Here is a 20,280-nt window from a genome sequence, read left to right on the forward strand (position 1 = left end):
TTCTATATAGGGAGTATGTAGTAAAAAGTATAAAACCAAGGAATAAGAGTGCGCACTTCATATAAGCCACGTAAAAGTCGTTTTAGGTCAGGAATATCTTATCAATCTACACAAAACAATCCTCCTTCACTAGTTATGTTGGCCAGCCTAATATTCAAAATGGAAACGAATAGGTAATATAATGTAATTAATAATTATTATATTATAATTTAATAGTAAAAACACAAAGCACGTTCCAATGAACATTTTTTTGCAAAAATAAAAGCAAATGATTCCTAAATGTATTTATAATTTTATACAATATAACCTTAAAATCCTAATTTCGTAATATTATTTAAATACAAATTTTCAACACCTCCTGTAATATCTGGTCAATTTCTAGAGTAGACCTAGTAATAAAGCCAATATTAATTATATATAGTCGTAATTCCCACGTCAAAATAAAAAGAAATATGAAATACAAAGTTAAAATTGTTTCACAAATAGTTTCTTCTTCTTCTTTTTTAAAAAAATGGCTTCCATCGTAGAGACAATGGTGATTTTTGTGCCAATGTCAGTGTTAGAGAAGACTGCGTATAATTTATATTATGACGTTTTTTAGTAATGTAAATAAATCATTCAGTTAAGTTCTCTGAAAAGGAGGACAACACAAGAATTGTTACGTACATGCAAACAAAAAATAAAGTTATTTTATGTATATACATATGAGTGTATCATAGCAAGGACAATACGCGAATGAAAAGAAAAACGAGAAGTGTAAAGAGAGACATTTACTTATATTTTAATTTTTTATATTATTAGTACACATAAATTTGGACACTACCTTAACCAGACGAGAGTGGACTAAAATAATAAGGAATTTTACAGGACGTGCAAGATTACAAAGCAACAAATCATAGAGAGGAAGAGTCAATTTGGGGCATTAAAAAATAGGTGCTCTAATGTTCCTTCAGCTAAGTCATATTCACACAGAGAGTGATCTTGGATTCGGATTTTGAATAAGAATACGTGTGTACAGACATGTCCCAAACGTAGACGGCGTATAACTGATGTAACCCACTTATCTAAGTTTCGTTGGATAGTAAACCATGATTTTATAGAGCTATAGGACTGGATATTACTATAATATTTGTCTTTAGATTGTCTAGTTTTTTTGCCATAAATCACCGCAAGCCTCAAGTTTATGTGTTTCTACATAGGACACTGCTTCCATAATAGCTATGGATTCACCAGTAAATGTTGAGGATGAAGGGGAACATTTAAAGTTGAGGACAATGTTATATCTTGGAATCCACACAGCAGCTCCAATCCAGCTGATCTGTTTTGTCAGTTTTAGAAACATCTGTAAACATTAGGAGCCAGTTGTGCCATGTTTCCGCGACAATAGCATTAAACTTTTGATTAGCAGACGGCGAATGTTTTTTTAATCCAAAATCTAGAATTACATTAGGACGATAAATTAGGGAATCATAATCAAATTCGAAAAAAAGGTTACGATCTATTTTTTTAACAAGTGAGATGGGGTTTTTGTACTTTGTAAAACTCTTAAGAATGGGAGGAAGTTCTTTATGGGTTCAGTAACTTGATAAGTTTATTTGTTCTGAGAAAAACTCTAAGATTTCTATCTTAGAGTTTTTCTCAGAACAAACAGTTTAGAAGAGGATGGGAGTTATACTGGGCAATATTGAGATAACACAAATAATTTAAATGGCAGCCATTTGTATCACATTTGACAGTACTTTTGTTATTTAAGTTGGCACTATTGTGATTTCATCATTTAACTAAACGTTGGCATGATGTTTCCTGACCAAATCCATACATTAAAAGCCAGTATGGAAGTAACGCAACACTGATATGTAGTATATAAACTTCCTTAAGTCTTTGTATTTCAAAAGATAAATTATCCAGTGATGGCTAATGGCTACCCTAAGAAGCCAAAGACAAAAGAAAAAAATGTTCAGTGACTGATAATTCCAGAAACATAACGTCTTTCTATTGCTATTTCATATTTCATTCGCTCTTTATATAAACTTTATGTTTATTGCAAAATGTTTGTACATTAAGAGATAATTGCGACGTTGCATTAATTCCTTATAAACGCTTTGATGAACGCTATTAAGCATAACTTTTAAGAATATACAAATCGACGAGTGCCATAACTAGCGTTTCATTCAATCTCTAGTAGCACGCGACAGTCTTGCCAGTCGATATATCAGTTAATCTAATAGTTTTTACTTCATAAATTGAATATAGAATACCCAGTTGATACTAACGATATTGATGTTATATGCAATTTAACTAATTATAGTCGTAAATCGTAAATTATTGTAATCGAATGAACTAGGAATAAGCTTGGAATATTTCACGCGAAACAAGTAAAATATCATTACCTACGCTCATAGATATATTTAGAGGGCCGGGTGGACCGTAAACCCCACGATCATTTGGTTTGCATGTGCACGTGTGCATCTTTTTAAGAAATCAGGCGTCTCTGGAAAATAATCTTAAATACGCCAACTACTACGCGAAATTGTAAATCACTCCGGCTACTTCGTTTCATACATGAGTATACTATTACAAATTACTCTAAATGAAATCACATTAAAAACTTTATTTATATAATGGTCGTTTTGATTTATTCATATGTCATCACTACGCTTGATTAAAAATCATGTGAAATCACATCAGCCGGCAAACTAGGCGTACAAAACGAACAAACAGAGACTTTAACATATTTTCTAGTCTCTGTTCGCTCGCTTTTATCATAAAAAACAGAATTTATATTTCACTTTCGTATACAAATAGTATTGTGTGCGACATTATTTTGAGCAAAAATCGCTTTTATCATTTTTCACAGGTAATATCACAATTAATATAAATAATAATTTCACTAAATAATAATAAATATATAAGTCAGTGTAATGTGGGTTACAAGCAGATTAGATTGCGTTGAACCTGGGACTCATATAGATTTTATGATCATTAGCGTCTGGTTGTATTGGAGTCAATGTGTCATGCTACTATAAAAAAAAAGTTTATATTTAGTATTATACATATCTATGTATTCAGTATCAATATACTTACCAAAGGGAGGCTTTTTGTACAAAAGTCGATTGCTTGGGTACCTCTGTCCCATTCGTGTTTCTACCGTGAAGCAGTTGTGTTTGCATGGCTGTGTTTCGGTTTGAAGCGTGGAATATGGCGTGAATTTACTGGGTACAGAGGAATAACATCCGAGTCCATGGCAACATGGTTGTGAATGGCAACCCATGGGTGGTATTATGGGCGAAGCAGTATACTCTGTTATGTCCATGGTAGTGCTCATGTCTATAGGCGACGGTTACCACTTTCCATCAGATGGATTGTCAGCTTGTTTGCCATTCTAAGTTGTATAAAAAAAACTTTAATATATTAATATTTTTTATATAAATATATCTGATTCATGGAGTCTTCATGATCATCATCATCATATCAGCCTTTAGTGTTTACTGCTTAGTTAGTAGTCCCTATACTTACCAAACGGATTGATAATCGCAGTTAGGCTTTGGAGATGTTTTAAAAGGGCTGCAGCGTCTCTCTTAGAACATCTCCCCATTCTATTCCTTGTCCTCCTTTAGTCACCTCTTACGACATTCACGAGAAAAGAATGGGTGGCCTTTTCTATGCCGGGACTACACGCCAGAGAATCTAGCGGAAGACTAATTATTGATTATTTTATGTTTAAATATTTTATTACGTATTTTATTATAAGAATATATTCAGAGACAAGTTAAATATATTTTTTTTTTCTAATTTATTTGCCGTGTACTACCTCTTTCCTATAATATTTATATCAAAATAATGTACATTATTGATTAATCTTCAGTACTGTTAGGTACAGTATTTACAATCTATACTTTGTCTTATATCTCAATATCCTTTTAATTGTAGTCGTTATTTATTAATAATAAATTAAATCCTTTATCAATTTTTTTTTCGATAATTCTGATACTCAAATGGCTAATCGATTTATACTCTATACCTAATGACTGATCCTAACGAGGGCAACACTAGCAAGCGAAGCTATCAAATTGTATTTGAAACCATAAAAAAGTAATGACGGCATTGCCGGCCGCCATTTGCAAATTACAAATTGTGATGAAATATTGTTTTATTTAACTAATAGATAAATGTGTATTTCTTAACGTTGTTATTGTATCTTAATATTTAAAGTAACTTGTAGTGGTAAGTAAATTTTGTTTTGGTTATGCGAATATAATTTTTTTATTGAATCCTTATTTTGTCCATCATGGCGACAAATAACCCAACTAACGACAAATTTCGGAATTCGTCTACTTAATCTTGTACCTAGTAATTTAACGAATTTATTTTTTCTATATTTAAACAGATACTATGGAACCAACACTGGACGCGTCCTTAGTGGCGCAGTCCATTAATTACCATGGTCAGCAGTTACAAAAACAGTGGGAGGCCGAACGAGGGGAAGAGGATTTGTCCAAGATTGGCGTGGGTGTGCTCGACTTTGCAGTGTATCAATCCAGGCACAAACATCTCACATTCCAAGATAGAGGCAAACGGTTAAAACTCCATCAATTTATTGCTAAAGAAGCAAATGCTTTGTTTGATGCATCGATCTTAGAGGAAACTCCATCTTCATCCAGCCTAGGGGCTGATGCGCCCACACCAGAGGACAGTAAGATATTATTCTTCTAATATTTATTAAATATAAGTTATCACGAAAATGTAACTGCTAAAGTATAAAAACAAGTTATATTGTGCATATATTTATACATGCATGTATCTAGAAACAGGAATGGATCTCATGTTAGAGGAAATAATGAGATACTTCTATTATGTGAATGTGTTTATTTTCTTTAAAAATATTTTCTGAACTGAGTTTTATTTTATGGAAGACCACATCATGGGTTAGTAAATTAGCATTGTTTAATTTTGCTGCCATTAGTATATGTGTGTCTGCTAATATTTGAGGATTAATAATAATAAAGCCCTTTTATTCCAAATTTAGCAAAACATTTTCCAGTTCTGTTTATTACAGTATATCTCGTAATTCAGCTTACCTCTCAACATAAGGCCTATAGGCCATAGGCCTCCTCCAGCTCTCCACTGAGCTCATATCCTCTGCTACTCTCCTCGAGTAAGGCTATTATTATTATTATATTATTAGTGGTCATAGAACTTCTAATAATAATAGTCATCCTCAAATGTTAGCACTCACATGTATACTAGTGGTACCAGAATTAAACAAAACAATTCTAACCAAGTAACTTATTTATTTTTTACCTGACTTTACACCAAGGGTTTTTATGGGACAGGTAGGAAGAAGGAACTCATATCTATTTATACAACCCATACATGTTTTCTGGTTATTTTTCTATATATGTTAATTCATAAAAACTAAAACATCCCAGTAACCTATTTTTGCATTAAAATGCTTTGTCACTTTCATTCTAAATGAGAATTTAGCACAAAAGAAAAAGAGAAAACACTTCAATAGTTAAAATAGGTTTATGAGAGGTTTGACGTTTTTATGAATAAGGAAGTCAGTGTCTATTGGTTTCAAAAATACATTCTTACTCTTTTTGTTTCAGATCTGTATGCATTAATGCCACCATTTGAGACTTTCTTGAATGTGGATAAGTCTGCTCGATTGAGACATTTCTTTGATGTAAGTAATTTTTAATCCACTTTTATGGATTTTGCTGTAAATTGTTAGCAATTTATTTATTTATTTTATAATTGGTGAAAATAGAATGGTAATCCAGTCTGTACGATAGGTGAAGATGAAAGGTCTGTTGACCGATTGTGTCAAATTTAACAAAAATTAAGCATAATTGGTTCAAAAGATAAATTCTTAATTAGAGATCAGCCTCTCTTTCTTTTCCTAATGGGTGATAATGGAATGTTAATCTTACTTGTTCTAATGTTATATACTGACAGGGCACCAATGAAGGATGATAAGTGAGGATCAAAGAACAGGACAGCCAGACAGGGTCTATTGCTAGAAATTGGAGCTGTTTTTCCCCATTACAATCCCATCCCTAAATCACGCTCATTAAATCCTATAAGGTCAAATCAAAACAGTAATGCTTGTATTTTCAGCAGAAATATCTGATTGGAGTAACAAAACACTACCTGTCCAAAGATAACAATATATTTTCCATACTAAATTTGATAAATTGATTTCAGTTATATTATTTATATATACAGGAAATGAAAATTGGATATTAAGTAATAAGATTAGATAATTGTACAATCTGTATCTTCTACAATTTGTATATTCAGTAAAAAAAAACTATTGCCAAAATTATATTTGAATTATAAATGAATCTGGTCGAAAGTAATCATATACATGTAATTCATAAATACAAAAACATTTATTTTAGCTATTTGATTATAATTGCTTTTTTTTTTATGTGTCAAATATAAAAAGAAATCTTTTATATTGCTGATACTATAGTTAGAATTACAGGCAATGTAAATGTATATAAATCAAATGCTATTAGGGTTTTTTTTTATTATTATTATTATTTTATGGGCTTTTACCTTCTTCAGGTATATCAGTCCTATTGTACCCTGAACTGATTTCTCAAACAAAACTTTATTTATTACGGTTGCCATCTGTCTAAACCCTTAGTTCATAAAGTGGTGCAGGTGGACCTAGGGGTCCACAGGAGACTCGATATGGGTCTATGTTGGCATGACAAAATAATGGGGGTTCACAATTGTGGGGGATCCACGAAAATTCAATAATAGTGTAATACACATGTTACGTGTTACATAATTATTTGAATAAACGCAACAAAAAAAATATACTATATTTCTTTTTATTTTTAATACTTTGAATGGGGAGTTTTCTAAATGAGTCTAGTGAGAATTTATTGGTTCCTTGTGCTGAGTAGATGTCAAAAAAGTAAAGTTAGATGAAGTCACTTTTTTGATTGGCCATCATTTTTCACATCCACCCCACAGTATAAACGATTAATTAACCAAGCAATTCTCCTTTTTTTTTTATTAATTCGTGATTGGAACTCAACTGCAACGCAAATTTCCATAATTAGATCTAATATTTACATTTTTTGCTAAATTTTGAGAATATAGTGGAAATAAAGCTGCAGATGGTCCACTGGAACCAGCTAAATTTTCTTCGATTGTCTAAACTTTCATTAAATATTAATAAATAAGGTGCCTTGGTAAAAATTTTAATTATACATTTATTTTATAGAATGTGAAGACAGGAGAGCTGATCATAGGAGCTGTGATCAATCGAACAGCATCTGGAATGATGCTGAAGGTTTTATGCACAGCTGGGCCCACCTCAAGATATGTTGCAGATATCAATGTGAAAGTATGTATCATTTATATTTCCTTTCTATACTGACATTATAAAGACTTTCCTCTTTTTTTTATTTTTATTAGATTTTTTGTATGTTTCTCTGTAATGGCAAACCTCAAAAACTACTTGACTGATTTTAAGAATTCTTTCACCTATAGAAAGCTATATTATCAGCTAGTAACGTCAATATTTTTTTTTTCAAAAAATTAAATACCTCTACACAAATTATAACACAACGTATAAATTTGCCTGGTAAAGGTAATATAAAATATTAATTTATCTCACTGTCTATCTATCCGTGCGAGACCGGGGCAAACAGCTAATCCTTACTAACATTATAAATGTGAAAGTAAGTTTGTTTGTTACCTGTAACAATCTGTCACTGTGAAATTAATTACATATAAATACTAAATGTTATATGGGATGAAGAAGGATAAAATATACTCAATTGTAAACTCAAATCAGGTAGTCATTTTGGAAATGGTGCCATTTCGCTCAGCACATTAGTTTAAACATAATTGGAAGTTAAGCTACCATGTAAATATACAAGATCTAATAAGATACAAGGGACCAAGGCTCTTTAAAGAACTAATTTATTAACTAAATAACAATTCTATATGATTAAAACACTGAATTAGATGATTAAGTCCTTAACTCAATTATAATTTTATACTGATTGTTGTTCGAAGATTGAATTATCACATTGTTTGGGTGTCAGTCCTAATATCTTCGCCGATTTTGGTAATTTTTATTAGGGTTTACTATCGAGATAGTTCCACTCATTAATTTTGTCATTGCAGTCACTCTTTTTGCCAAAACATTTTTTTTTTTTTTAATTAAATTGATCTCAATAAAATTTCATTGTATATATGTATGTACAGATATAAGGTATTATTTAAATAGCTGTTACATGCTCATAGTTATCTTCTGCAAAGAACATGATTTTTATATAAAATTAAAAGGCAAATCTTACTTTGAAATAGATGTTACTTATTTTTATTTCTGATACTTTATCTGGTATACCTCCTTACACATTATTTCATTGTATAGAGTTATATCTATATTTATATTTGTAGTGCAGTAAGAAAATTGTTTATTAAGATGTTTAATAATTGTTAATTTAGCACTGCATCACAGTCTCATGATAATATATTTTGCCCCACCATTTTTTTTTTTATCTTAATTTCCTTTATTTGTATTTAGTAATATAAGATCATATTTATCTGTTAATATTCAGTTGCAAGTCAATTACCAATCAACTATTAATCATTTTGTGCATGTATACAGACAATAAAAAAAACTGTCTGCAGATTAGATCTATGTAATTTAGAAAAACTTGGTTATTAAATATATAAAATGATTAATTTTAAATGTGTGTGTGTGTGTTAACCTTGCCATAAAATAAATGTCAACCAATCTACATGAAAATAAATCTATTTTACTGTTTGACAGGCATTCTTACCAGTTGCAAATATCATACCCGCCATGGACAAGAAAAATGTATCAAGAAACTACCTGATGAATGACACTGTGTGCTGTGAAGTCATTGAAGTCATCCCTGACACCGACAAAATGGTGTGCGGCATGAAGGGAATCACTCGGGGCCCAGATGACCCACCTCCAAAGCCTTCCCTTGGACTCCTCAGCACTGATGACTTTCCGCTTGTTTACAAGTATGTATGAACATAATTGGTCGCATTTAGTAATCACATTGTCCCTACACAGTTTTTACAGGTCTATTGCCAAGTTGAAACACTATTTTGTATTGTTTTTATGTATTTATTTTATTTATGTGTGAACAGTTTGATAACTATAAAATCAGTGGTATTTATGTAAAAAGAAGAAAAATGTTTGAATATCAAAGGAAGACTCTGGAGTGGTTACAGGACAACAATATTATTAAATAAACGAGATGACCATGAGAACATAGAACAATGAATATGACTTAATTGAATGGACATAATGACGTTTAATCGGCGCCGAATATTCAATTCAATGTAACCAATGCGAGGAATACCCCTGTTTTTGTAGACGGTCTGTGCCATGTGGTTGGTTTTTACACGGCTATTGTTTAAACATTATGTACACTTGGGTAGGTATATATAAAACCTTCTTAAAACGGGCTTTGATGGATGTTTTCACTAGTTTCTGATCACTTTTCAGTACAAAATCACACTTCACCAAATATCTGAGAGTTATTGCATGATATTGTTTAGGAACTGGTGATATGAGAATACACTTGGATATAAAAGGGTTACAATATATTAAACTACGTTTTTGAAGATTATAACGTATTAGATACTGTTGAGCATCGTGCAGAAATTGATAGTTGAAATTGTTTACACCCTTTTTTTATTAAAATTATTAAGGTCAGTACAAATTTAGGGTCTCATTCTGATCTCTCTATAACAGAAACTTTGTAATTCTGTATTAAAGCTAATATTTAATATTCCAGCAATATATCAGACCATTATGATTGGACTTTTATAACGAACATTTATCGGATGTTGGAGTTATTTATTTGTAATGAAAGGACAATTATCTACTGGCAATTATCAATTTAGCTGAAACTGTCGGAGATGGCACAGAGATATCGCGGCTGTTCACAGCGTTTTACATCCGACTGGCTGATGTGCACCATGGATGCACTTCCCTCCACTATTTTAGGGTGTTCTTTTCTAGGTATAGCAACGATACCCAAGACCAGCCGGTCACATCTACCGCATTGTACTGTGACTAGCTGAGACATTCTGGTAATATTAATGTCACATTGTCGCAGAGGCGTCACCTAATACATATATGATGTTCTATTTGTGTGTGAAAGAACTAAAATACAAGTAAAATAACATTTTTTGAACAGCTCCATTGGAACAGGTGAGGAAACGTATGTGTGACATTAAAAAGACTTAATATAGGCTTAACATGCTTGAAACTATTCAATAAATCAATATTCGAAGATGTTACATGTATTATCAATTTATAATGGAATTTCATCATCACTTGAAAGGACAGAATATTTACGAAAATGGCCAAGTCACTAACTTGTTTCCTTGTCTCATAGGAAAACTGTGGATATGAAGGGGGAAAGTTATGAAGCCATTTTGGAGAAGAGCCCAGGCTTCAATAACCCCAACTGCGTCCAATATCTCTCTGAACTGCTTGGAATCGCCAACACGCACTGCACTAATTTTTCATCATTGAGGTATGTTAAGTTCACATTAGTTAATCAGTAATTCAAATTATTGAAGTACTATTGATATTCTAATAAATAGTCATTATTGAGATACTGTAACCGCAAAATGTGATTTAAGTGTTTGTGAGTAAGTGAATATGCTCTTTGTATTCTTGAAACAAATAAACCGATATTTAATAGAGGCCATTAAATTTTTTTCTTTTGTGATGACGACAGAAACATAGGCCATATGCCTGCGTTTTTCTAATCTCATAACATGTATCTGTCAAAATCACATTGCATCTATTGAGTCTGCATTACTCGATCAGGTGGTAGGTTATCATTTAAATAAAATGACAGTCATGATCCCATACAGGTCAACAAAGTTATTTACCTTGTAAAATCGCCACTTAAAACCATTTTTTCCACATTAGTAATTATTTCTGCATGCTGTATTATTGTTTCTGTCTACTGTAATGGGAGGCAGGTATGATAAATATGTATGTATGTATGTGCCACTTCAGTTTATAAATCTTTTGAATTGTATTGATCACTGGGTCTTCTATGGATTTCAAATTATTTTTAATATCAAAACCTCCAGCAACAAAGCTTACCTGTCATTATTAGTTATACACTGATTACAGGTTTATTTTTGTTACTTATTTTTTAATTTTAAATTATAATTCACAGAGGAGGATTTGCAACAACAGAATATGCTGATGAACTTCGCCAGGCTCAAGCTAGCAAATGGGCATTCCGTTCAGTAGCTGAAGGCATAGAGCATTTCAAAGCAGGAAGACATTCAGAAGCATTCCAGTGTTTGAACAAGGCTTTGAGCATTGATCCAAGAAACGTCGAAGGTCTTGTGGCTAGAGGTGCACTTTATGCAAACAGTGGCACATTCAAGAAAGCTATAGAAGACTTTGAAACATCTTTGAAACTGAATCCAAACCATGCGAATGCTAGAAAATACTTAGGAGAGACATTAGTTGCATTAGGGCGGAGTTATGAAGATGAGAACAAGATAACAGAAGCACAGAAAGCTTATGAAGACTGTTTGGCAATCATACCATTCCATGAGGAAGCACAAAACTCTTTAGATTTCCTGAAGAGCAAAACATCAACTGCGAAACCCTTGATAGAGCCAGCTGAGTTATTATTGCCTGGTCTCACAGGCGCTAAATCATTTGAAATGAAAGAAACACTTAAACAGCTATTAAATTTGACAGAGAAAAAAGATAAAAAGAAGAAAAAGAAAAAAGGGAAAGGTAAGAAGAAGAGATCGAGTAGTTCTTCTTCTTCGTCAAGTGATTCGTCCAGCTCCAGTTCATCTTCCGAGTCATCGTCATCATCATCTGACTCAACTGGTATGAATTTTTTTTAACATTCTAATACAGTGAATACTCTATATAAGTATCTCATTTGAACCACTTTCAATAAAAAAAATATTGGGAAAAGTGGTTCATAGAGGAAAAAGGAGTATAAAAATACCATCAGGAAAACATTTTAACTTATGTTTTTTTTTTTCACTATTCTCACTATTCTATGTATTTTATTGATTTCATGGTGTTCTGAAGTAATTTTTTAAATCTTTATAAACTTTTTTTATACGATATAACGACTAATTCTATGTTAGAATTTTCTTTTCTTCCAAAATAAATAATATTATGTTATTCTTTTTCTGTTCTTTCTCTAAAATGCTTATTATTTTCCTCCAATTGATTATTTTTATTTCTAACAATGAATTTACTTCTTATATTCTCAAGGTTTCCATTAACATTCGTAATCACAGAATCGTGAATTTATTCCGTTTGTTTTACCGTTTCCATTTTTAAATTATCAAACAGTTGCTGCAACGAGCTATTCATATTTTACGTGAATCGGAATGTTTCGTGTATGAGTTGATGAATTCTCGACGTTGACAATTACTTGTGACAGTTTCGTTAATCTACCCTCAGTGTCATACGAAAAATCTGACGTTAAACAGTTGCTTTGTCTATATATTTACATATGTGATTGTGCACTTAGTGTTCTGTATTTTTTGGCCAAGTCCTTAGCTTAGCTTAGAATTTCGTAATGTTAATTTAGAAAGATCTTGATAGCGAAAATCAACAATTTAATAATTAATTAGTGCAGTTACGTGATTAGATTTTTATTTGTCAGAAACCAGGTATTAACATCTCATATTATGTTTATATAAGTCTAATTATATGTTTGTAATATATGTATATATTGAGTATTACTTTTTTATATTTCCTCAATTCAATAATGCACCATCTACTTATTTCTCGGTTTGCCCAATAGTTGACTGATAGAGAACACCATCCCGTGTCAAGTCCGCCATGTGTATATAAAAATTCACTATACATTAAAGTTTAAATAAATAAATAAAATAAATGTATTGCCCATAGATTCCGAAGGCCCCAACCGCAAGAAGAAACGGCGCTCGCAATCCAATAACAAGCGGCAACGGTCCCTGTCGCCTCTCAGCAAACGGATGGCGATGCTCGGCGATTCTGACTCTGCGTCGCGCACCCACAACTCACAGTTCAATCACCCTTACGGTTACCAGCCGCCACCGCCGCCTGCTGAGGAGGCAAATAACATACCCATTCGCTCACAAGCTGACATCGATTATGAACTAAAGGTAATTGTTTCTAATATTATAAATGTGAAAGTGAGTTTGTTTGTTACATTATAGCGTCTTAACGGCTTAACTAATCGCTATAAAAATTGTTTATACACATACTATATGCGATGGAGAAGGATATACTTAGGGTACTCTTTATGCCGGTCACGCACACGAAGTCGCGGGGAATAGCTAGTTTTAATATATAAAAATCCTTTGTCGCGATTTTTGTTCACGCTAATTTCCAGCTTAACTGATTTTAATGAAAAAAAAAAACTTAATTCTAAGTCTGCTGTGAATACACATCTCATTTCCATAAATATTTTCAAATTGCCAGAGCAAAATTTCGAGTTTCTATTTCGTATTTTTTGCTATATGTGAATATATCAATCTTTTTTTACATAAAGATCAATCTGTAATGTGATTGCTCTAGACACTCAAATATCGTCAAAATCAAAAAAAAAAATCGTAAATTACTTATAACAAACATTCAATTTTTATTTTCTCCTTAAAATTTTTACCACTTCTTTGTCGTTATTTCCTATTATATAAAATTTTATTATATCAGGTACGAAAATTCCTGGAGATGACCAAGGAAGACTCGGACTATGAAGATAAAGTGCGCAACTTCTTAGAGGAGACAGCCCAGTACAAACGCAACCGGAAGATGCAAGAGTTGGGCCAGCAACCGCAACCAGGCGCTGAACATGACAAGAAAAAAAAGAAGAAGAAAGATAAGTCTGTATCGCTGTAACATATGAACCCAGTCTCTACTATTTATTTAGCCATTTCAGAAAATTTTCAATACATCTTTATTTATTGTGGCTATGCGACTACGTCACCAATTCTGAACAAATTTTGTTAATTATTGCAATTGTAAGAATTATGACCGTGTTGTTCCCATATTAATTAAATTCACAAATATTTGTATCAATCATATGTGATTATCTAACATTTACATTCACTTTATTAATTTAGACAAATAATGCCGCACAGTCAACTGTATGTCACAATTTATTTCTATGATAATGATATAAACAAAAAACGTGATAAGCAAAAGAACTCAATATTTTGATCCTGTTTAATTTGGACTTTTAGACATTGTTAATCTTAATATTATTAATTTAAGGTTATTATTTAATTAAATTAATATTGATTATATTATACAGGAAAAAGAAAAAGGAGTCGAAGCGAAAGCGTAAAGAACAAGAGCGGGAAGAAAAACGTAAGGCAAAAATGGCGCGTTCGGCTGCCAACAACTCTGCTGAATACAGTCTACGTGATCTGGAAAATATAGGAGACAAGAAATTGAGAGATGCTATCAGGTAATAATAAATATACTGATTACAATATTATACAAATTTCTTGTAATCAAGTTCACAAATCCACAATATTTAATTCCATTATTGAATTTAAATATTTAAAATGCAATTTATGTACATGTTCAAATGAAGTGAGTAAAAAAATTTGTATGATTATGAATCTATTATTTGATAACGAAAATCATAACAGTATAAATTTGAAAAGCATTTGTTATAAATAGCTTGAGGATTTTTGAAAATTATTGAAATTCCAATATTACTTTCACAGAAAAGAACTAAAAGGAAAATCGAAGAGAGATCTGAGCTCAGAAGGGGAATATGACAGAAAACATGGTGACAAAAGGTATTGGTAAAATGTTTATATTATATTTTTGCAACTGAAGTGTCACTGAATTTTTGTATATAACTTTTTCATTATATAATACTTTAAAAAATTGACCATAAAAATGTAGACAAAGCAAACAAATACCAACAACCTTCTAACCTTACATGAATATAAAAAATTCTACCCGATTTTGTAACTTCTAAAATCACACTATTATTATTGTTCCGTTACCATCACATTAATAAATATAATTAATTTAGGATAATGGATGAGATGCACGGCTTAGAAGAATTGGAATCGAAACTAAGTGCATACCATGTTATGGTGGAAAAGGAAGTTCTAGGCAAACGCGATGGACGTGGCTCCATCAGCCCCATCGACCAAGCACCACCGCCACCACTTGAGAAACCCAAGTGGAAGATGTCTATGAGTGCTGTGAAAGACTCGTAAGTTGTAAAAATTAAAATATAATAAAACACATTTATAAAGAAACCTTTAAAAATTATAAATTTTTAGGAATTTTATTAGGTGAAAGATCATATGCACAAAATACACTAGTGTTTGTTATATTATATACTTTTATTATAGCTGCAAATTATTCATTGCTTTTTATTTTTAAACTTTAAAATTGTATTAATATTTATTTTTTATTTTTGTCCAGGGTTAAGAAGAAAGAAGCATCAGTTCCCAAAGGTTACAAAGAACGCTATGCATTTGATGACAGCTCAGATGATTCACAAGAAGTCACAAAGGTGTGTAATGAGTATTTTCTATCTATATCTACAATACATATACAAATCTGTTCAATTATAAATACTCTACTAATTACAATTTACACACATATTTTGGGACATAGGCCTCTCTCTACTGAACATATGGAGAGGCCTATGGTCAGTAGTGAATAGTAAACAGCTGATGACGTTGATTCCTCTTGGATAATAGATTAATTTTCTTGATTATACTACTTATTATTTTTGTTTTGAACTAGCCGTCTCCAACGAGCGGCGACAAAAACGTGTCAGTGCGTCGTGCGATGGCGATGAAGGAGCCGCCACCGCTGCCGTCAGCGCCGCCGCCCGGCAAGTCTCGCGAGCCTGACCCGCCTGGCACCGAGCCTTCGCATCCACCTGTAAATATAGCATGCATTAATATGTCTATTTAATGTAGTGTCAGTCATAATCCTGATATGGTTTTTATTTAATAAGTGCTTCTAGTCTTTCTGTAGCTTCTAGGTCCATGGTTATCAATAAATTTTTACTTATGTGGCTATTTTATATGATTACATCGTCAACAATGAAGTACATTTTTGAATGAATATTTTTACATTTAATTCAATAGTTATAGTTACGATTGAGGCTGCTGTTTTTCTTTGCCCAGCAATATCTATTTCTGGACATATCATTCTGTACTCTAAAATATTGTCATTCTAATATGTCAACAAATACTGCGAAACTTTTATATCTTTTATTAGTCTTTTTCCACAGTAAAAGGCGCTGTTTTTTTTTTCTTTTCTTTTTTTGTAGTACAAAATGAATCTGTTAGTAAATAGTTTAATATCGGGAATATTCGTAATTTGCGCAGGTTCGGAAAGGCAATATAGTGCTAGACAAGTTCGGATCGTTCCGACTGGCACAGGAGGGCGAAACTCCGGTATCAGTGGGCGAAGGTCGACCCGAACAGTTCGTAACACGTATCAAGCCTCCCACCCCTGCCACGCGTCGTCCACGCTCGCCACCGTCACCGCGCCGTCGCTCCACCGACGAATCTGAAGACGATCGTCGCTCACCCAAGCGATCACGGAGCAGGTAATATATGTGTACAGTATAAATTTGTGTCATTTATCAAGCCAATGGTCTCTGCATCGGTGATTCGAAAACTATTCTGACGACGAACGACGCTTTTCCAAGAAGTAAAATATAAAACTTATTCAAATAATTTATTGTCGGATTAAAAAATATGCAAATAGCCATACCGGGACCACAGCTTTAGTTGATTGTGGTTTTGTAATATTTGTTTTTTTGTTTATAAATGGAACTTATGCAACAACAAGTGAAAATTTGTTGCACAGGTTCTATTTATTTCAGCTGGTACAATTTGTAACACGTTGAACACCTTTAAATGTGAGAACGAAGCATCGAATTTTTCGATTGAAAATAATTCAACTGTGTAGATCGCGCCCACGCAAGTACCGCTCGCGCTCAGGATCGGGCTCGCGCTCAGGTTCGAGCGGCAGCGGGTCAGTGTCCCGTCGCCGCCGCTCAGCGTCGCCACGCTCTCGGTCCCGCTCCGATGCCAGCCGTTCCTACTACTCACGCAGTCGATCGCGATCGCGCTCGGGCTCAAGGGAAAGGTAAATAACAACAGTTTTTTTTTTCTTTGTTTTTGAGATTTTTCATTGAAATTCTTTATAATTTTTTTTTTTTTACGAAAATGTCATGTATGTCATAAGCAATGAAACACATTGTTTTTAACCTCTCTAGGAATTAGCTATCTTTAGTGTCTATGTCTGACTTTATAGTTTCATCGCGAAAAAGTGGAATGAATGAATGAAAAATGGATATATTTGAAATTTTCTAATGCTCCCATTACCCATTATATATTTATATATTATGAGAAACAGTGAAATAAATAATAAAATACAGCTTGCTTTATCCAATTTCGTAAAAGCACGTTTCTGAAATTTAGATTCCGTTCCCGTTTCAATCGGCGAGGAAATTGGCGTGGGCGCGGTGGCTTCGAACGCGGCACGTACTACCGGCCACGGTTCCACACGTACAACGGCGGCGGACGCGGACGCGGTCGCGGCGACTTCCGCCGCGACGACGGCCGCCGCTTCCAGCACGAGTGGCGCGACAACCGCTCTCGTGGCGGCCGGCCCTTCCGACCGCGCAGGGGCGGCGGCGGCCGCGGCCGACCATTCAGGTACCGGCCTGATTTGCCAAACTAAAACTTTTTCACACATCTACTTTAACTATTACTGTTTTGTCATTTTCAATTGAGAATTTAACGTAAAAGAGAGAAAACAGTTCAATAGCTAAAATATGTTTTTGAGTGGTTTGACGTTTTTATGAATAATGTCACAGAAAAAGTATTGAATTAAATTTATTTAAAAAGGCGACTAGTTCAAAATTAAAAAATATGGGTTGTATTTGGTTACTGCCTATCGTTTCATTTTGTTATTAATAAGTGCAATAAAGAATACATATTATATATATAAATAAACTAAGCCATTTTTAGTGATGCCTCTTGAAATTACCCATTTTTCTTAATTTAAAGCTAGATTTGGGCCTAGGAGGAAAAAGCCCCCAAAGGCCCGATTTGGTAAAACTTATTACTTTTGTTGCCATTTAAATGTTATATAATACAAATGCATATTGGAAAGTAACCTATTCATGATTTCCACACAGGGGTGGGTTCCGCGACTTCCGTGATAGACGCGGCGGGCGGTATTCACGCTCGCGCAGTCCCGACCGCACCAGACGTTCCAGATCGTACAGCCCAGAGAGGCGCGAAAAGGACAGAGATAGGTGAGTAATGTAATAGTTACCTCAACAATTTAAATTCATTATATCTATTGTTATTCTAATTAAAGTTTCATTTAAAATGTAATACATTATGTTCAATCCATCATATAGGTTAAACAGTAATTGTTATTACTTTTATGCAACTTAGAATGCAACAACAAACAATCTGACGTACCTTTAAAAAATAATGCACTGTAAAAAAATATTTATGATCAATATTTATTTCAGCTACTCCCGCTACTCGGGCCGTGATAGCCATCGAAGCGAAGGCGAGTACGAAGAAGAAAGGTACGTGGATAGGAAGGAGTATGATGGAAAGTGGGCTGATGGTAACGAGCCAGAGAGACCACCAGCAGAGGAGAAAGCACCAGAGCAACCCCCTAAAGAGTGACATGGATAACGACCTGTACAATCTACCTATTTGTTTGTTTAAAGAGTGTTCTAGGTATAAGTGTTTAGGGCTATAAATTAATTGATAGGGTGCTATGTTTTTAAGCACATTTCACATTAAATATTGTATTAAATAGATATATTTGTCACACTTGTTCTAATTCTTTTAATTTCATTATCTCCTTAAATGTATAATTTTCCTACATTTCTTTTTCTTCCATTTTCTACATTTGCCATAAGCAATGATGTTATTTATACATGTTTTTATGTAATTATATGAAACCTTGTCGCAGTAACGACTTATTCATTCCAATCAGAAATAATTGGTAACAAAATATTAACCAAATCTTAGTCATTAATTTTGTTGTTTTCTGGCTAGGTATCATAAAATAATGTAAACCTAAAAGCCGTAATACAAAAATAAATATTAATCACCAATATCTTTTTATTTTTATAAGCAACCCAAACACTAGATCCCAATCAAAGCACACAACACGATCCACGCGGTAGTGTGCAATCTAACTGCAAAATATTATAATAATGAGTACACATCCGTAGATACCGCATAACAGATTTTTTACATATTACTATGAAAATTGAGTACATTGTACAATATGTACCATGTGCAACTGATGAGTGTTCTTTTTAGGGTCCCATACCAAAAAGATACAAATTAACTCTTGAACTCATGGAGGCCTTTCAGGCCTTCAACAAGGCGCATATATATTTTCAGACATGTCTTAGCTTTGAACGCATCCTGGAGTAGGCCCCCCTCTAAATATTTCTGTAACTACTAATGCCATCGATTTTAAATTTGGAATAGTTTTACATATCTTTGACCCAAACATGTTTCAATGAAAATAATTGAAAAAAAAAATACTAAGGGGTTCAAAACAGAAATTCAATTTCAAAATAGAATAAGAAAGTTTCATTTGTAAATTTTAAAACTGGTTTTTATGCTTCGTATTTTTTAGTTATAACTGAAAATATGAGAAAAAACTATCCACCCCTTTATCTCCGAAGTCTCTGATGCGACAAATCTAAAATAATTATAGTTTACAAAAGTGTACGTAGACACATACAGAAAAAATTAAACGATGTTCTAAATACCATTTTAAAGAAATTTTTAAAAACCTCAAAAACAAAGTTGTAGAGTTCAGTTAGGACCTAAAATAATAAATTAGGAACTGTACTATCAATAATAACTATTAAGTGAATTTGTGACTTATTTAATTTGAGAAATGCAATAATGGTAATTTTTTCATATTTATATATTTATCTACATAATATATCCTCTGCGTGCGAGTTCCACTCACGCTTGACCAGTTTTTTTATATTAAAATGAAATGGTAATGCTGCCTGCGCTGTTGATTTATGCTGGTGTGACAATGTAGGTAAGGATGAACTATGATTAATTCGTTATAATAGGCCAACAGCAGGTCTGGTATCTTATTAAAACGAATTATTCACTACACAGTCTCCTCTGGAAACAACGAAATAATGGTTTCCAGAGAAGAGTATGTGTTTGTATATATGTAGTATAGTATGTGTATAAGAGATGTCG

At 33.0% G+C, this 20,280-nt stretch overlaps 1 protein-coding gene across 1 annotated transcript; it reads left to right on the top strand.

Annotated features, from left to right (window-relative positions):
* The first annotated feature begins 4,064 nt into the window (after window positions 1-4,064).
* Window positions 4,065-19,154, top strand: LOC113516614 (tetratricopeptide repeat protein 14 homolog). The gene is made up of 19 exons (XM_026901042.3): window positions 4,065-4,224; window positions 4,388-4,693; window positions 5,610-5,686; window positions 7,244-7,366; window positions 8,807-9,027; window positions 10,416-10,556; window positions 11,217-11,893; window positions 12,938-13,173; window positions 13,724-13,893; window positions 14,325-14,480; window positions 14,746-14,820; window positions 15,063-15,248; window positions 15,464-15,554; window positions 15,791-15,931; window positions 16,384-16,607; window positions 16,973-17,152; window positions 17,488-17,724; window positions 18,210-18,329; window positions 18,555-19,154. Exons 2-19 carry the CDS (start codon window positions 4,393-4,395, stop codon window positions 18,715-18,717), a joined length of 3,519 nt encoding a protein of 1,172 aa, XP_026756843.2. The 5' UTR covers window positions 4,065-4,224; window positions 4,388-4,392; the 3' UTR covers window positions 18,718-19,154.
* Window positions 19,155-20,280: the final 1,126 nt, after the last annotated feature.

Source organism: Galleria mellonella, unplaced genomic scaffold, assembly GCF_026898425.1.
Source record: "Galleria mellonella isolate WM207_F2 unplaced genomic scaffold, CSIRO_AGI_GalMel_v1 utg83, whole genome shotgun sequence".
NCBI classification, from domain to species: domain Eukaryota; kingdom Metazoa; phylum Arthropoda; class Insecta; order Lepidoptera; family Pyralidae; genus Galleria; species Galleria mellonella.

What these genes read in the sequence shown, in the direction of transcription:
- LOC113516614 (XM_026901042.3), top strand. Translation starts at nt 4,393, where the DNA reads ATGGAACCAACACTGGACGCGTCCTTAGTGGCGCAGTCCATTAATTAC. An exon ending in ACATCGATTATGAACTAAAG is followed by an intron (nt 13,174 to 13,723) that starts GTAATTGTTTCT and finishes TTATTATATCAG; the next exon opens with GTACGAAAATTCCTGGAGAT. An exon ending in AAAAAGAAGAAGAAAGATAA is followed by an intron (nt 13,894 to 14,324) that starts GTCTGTATCGCT and finishes TATATTATACAG; the next exon opens with GAAAAAGAAAAAGGAGTCGA.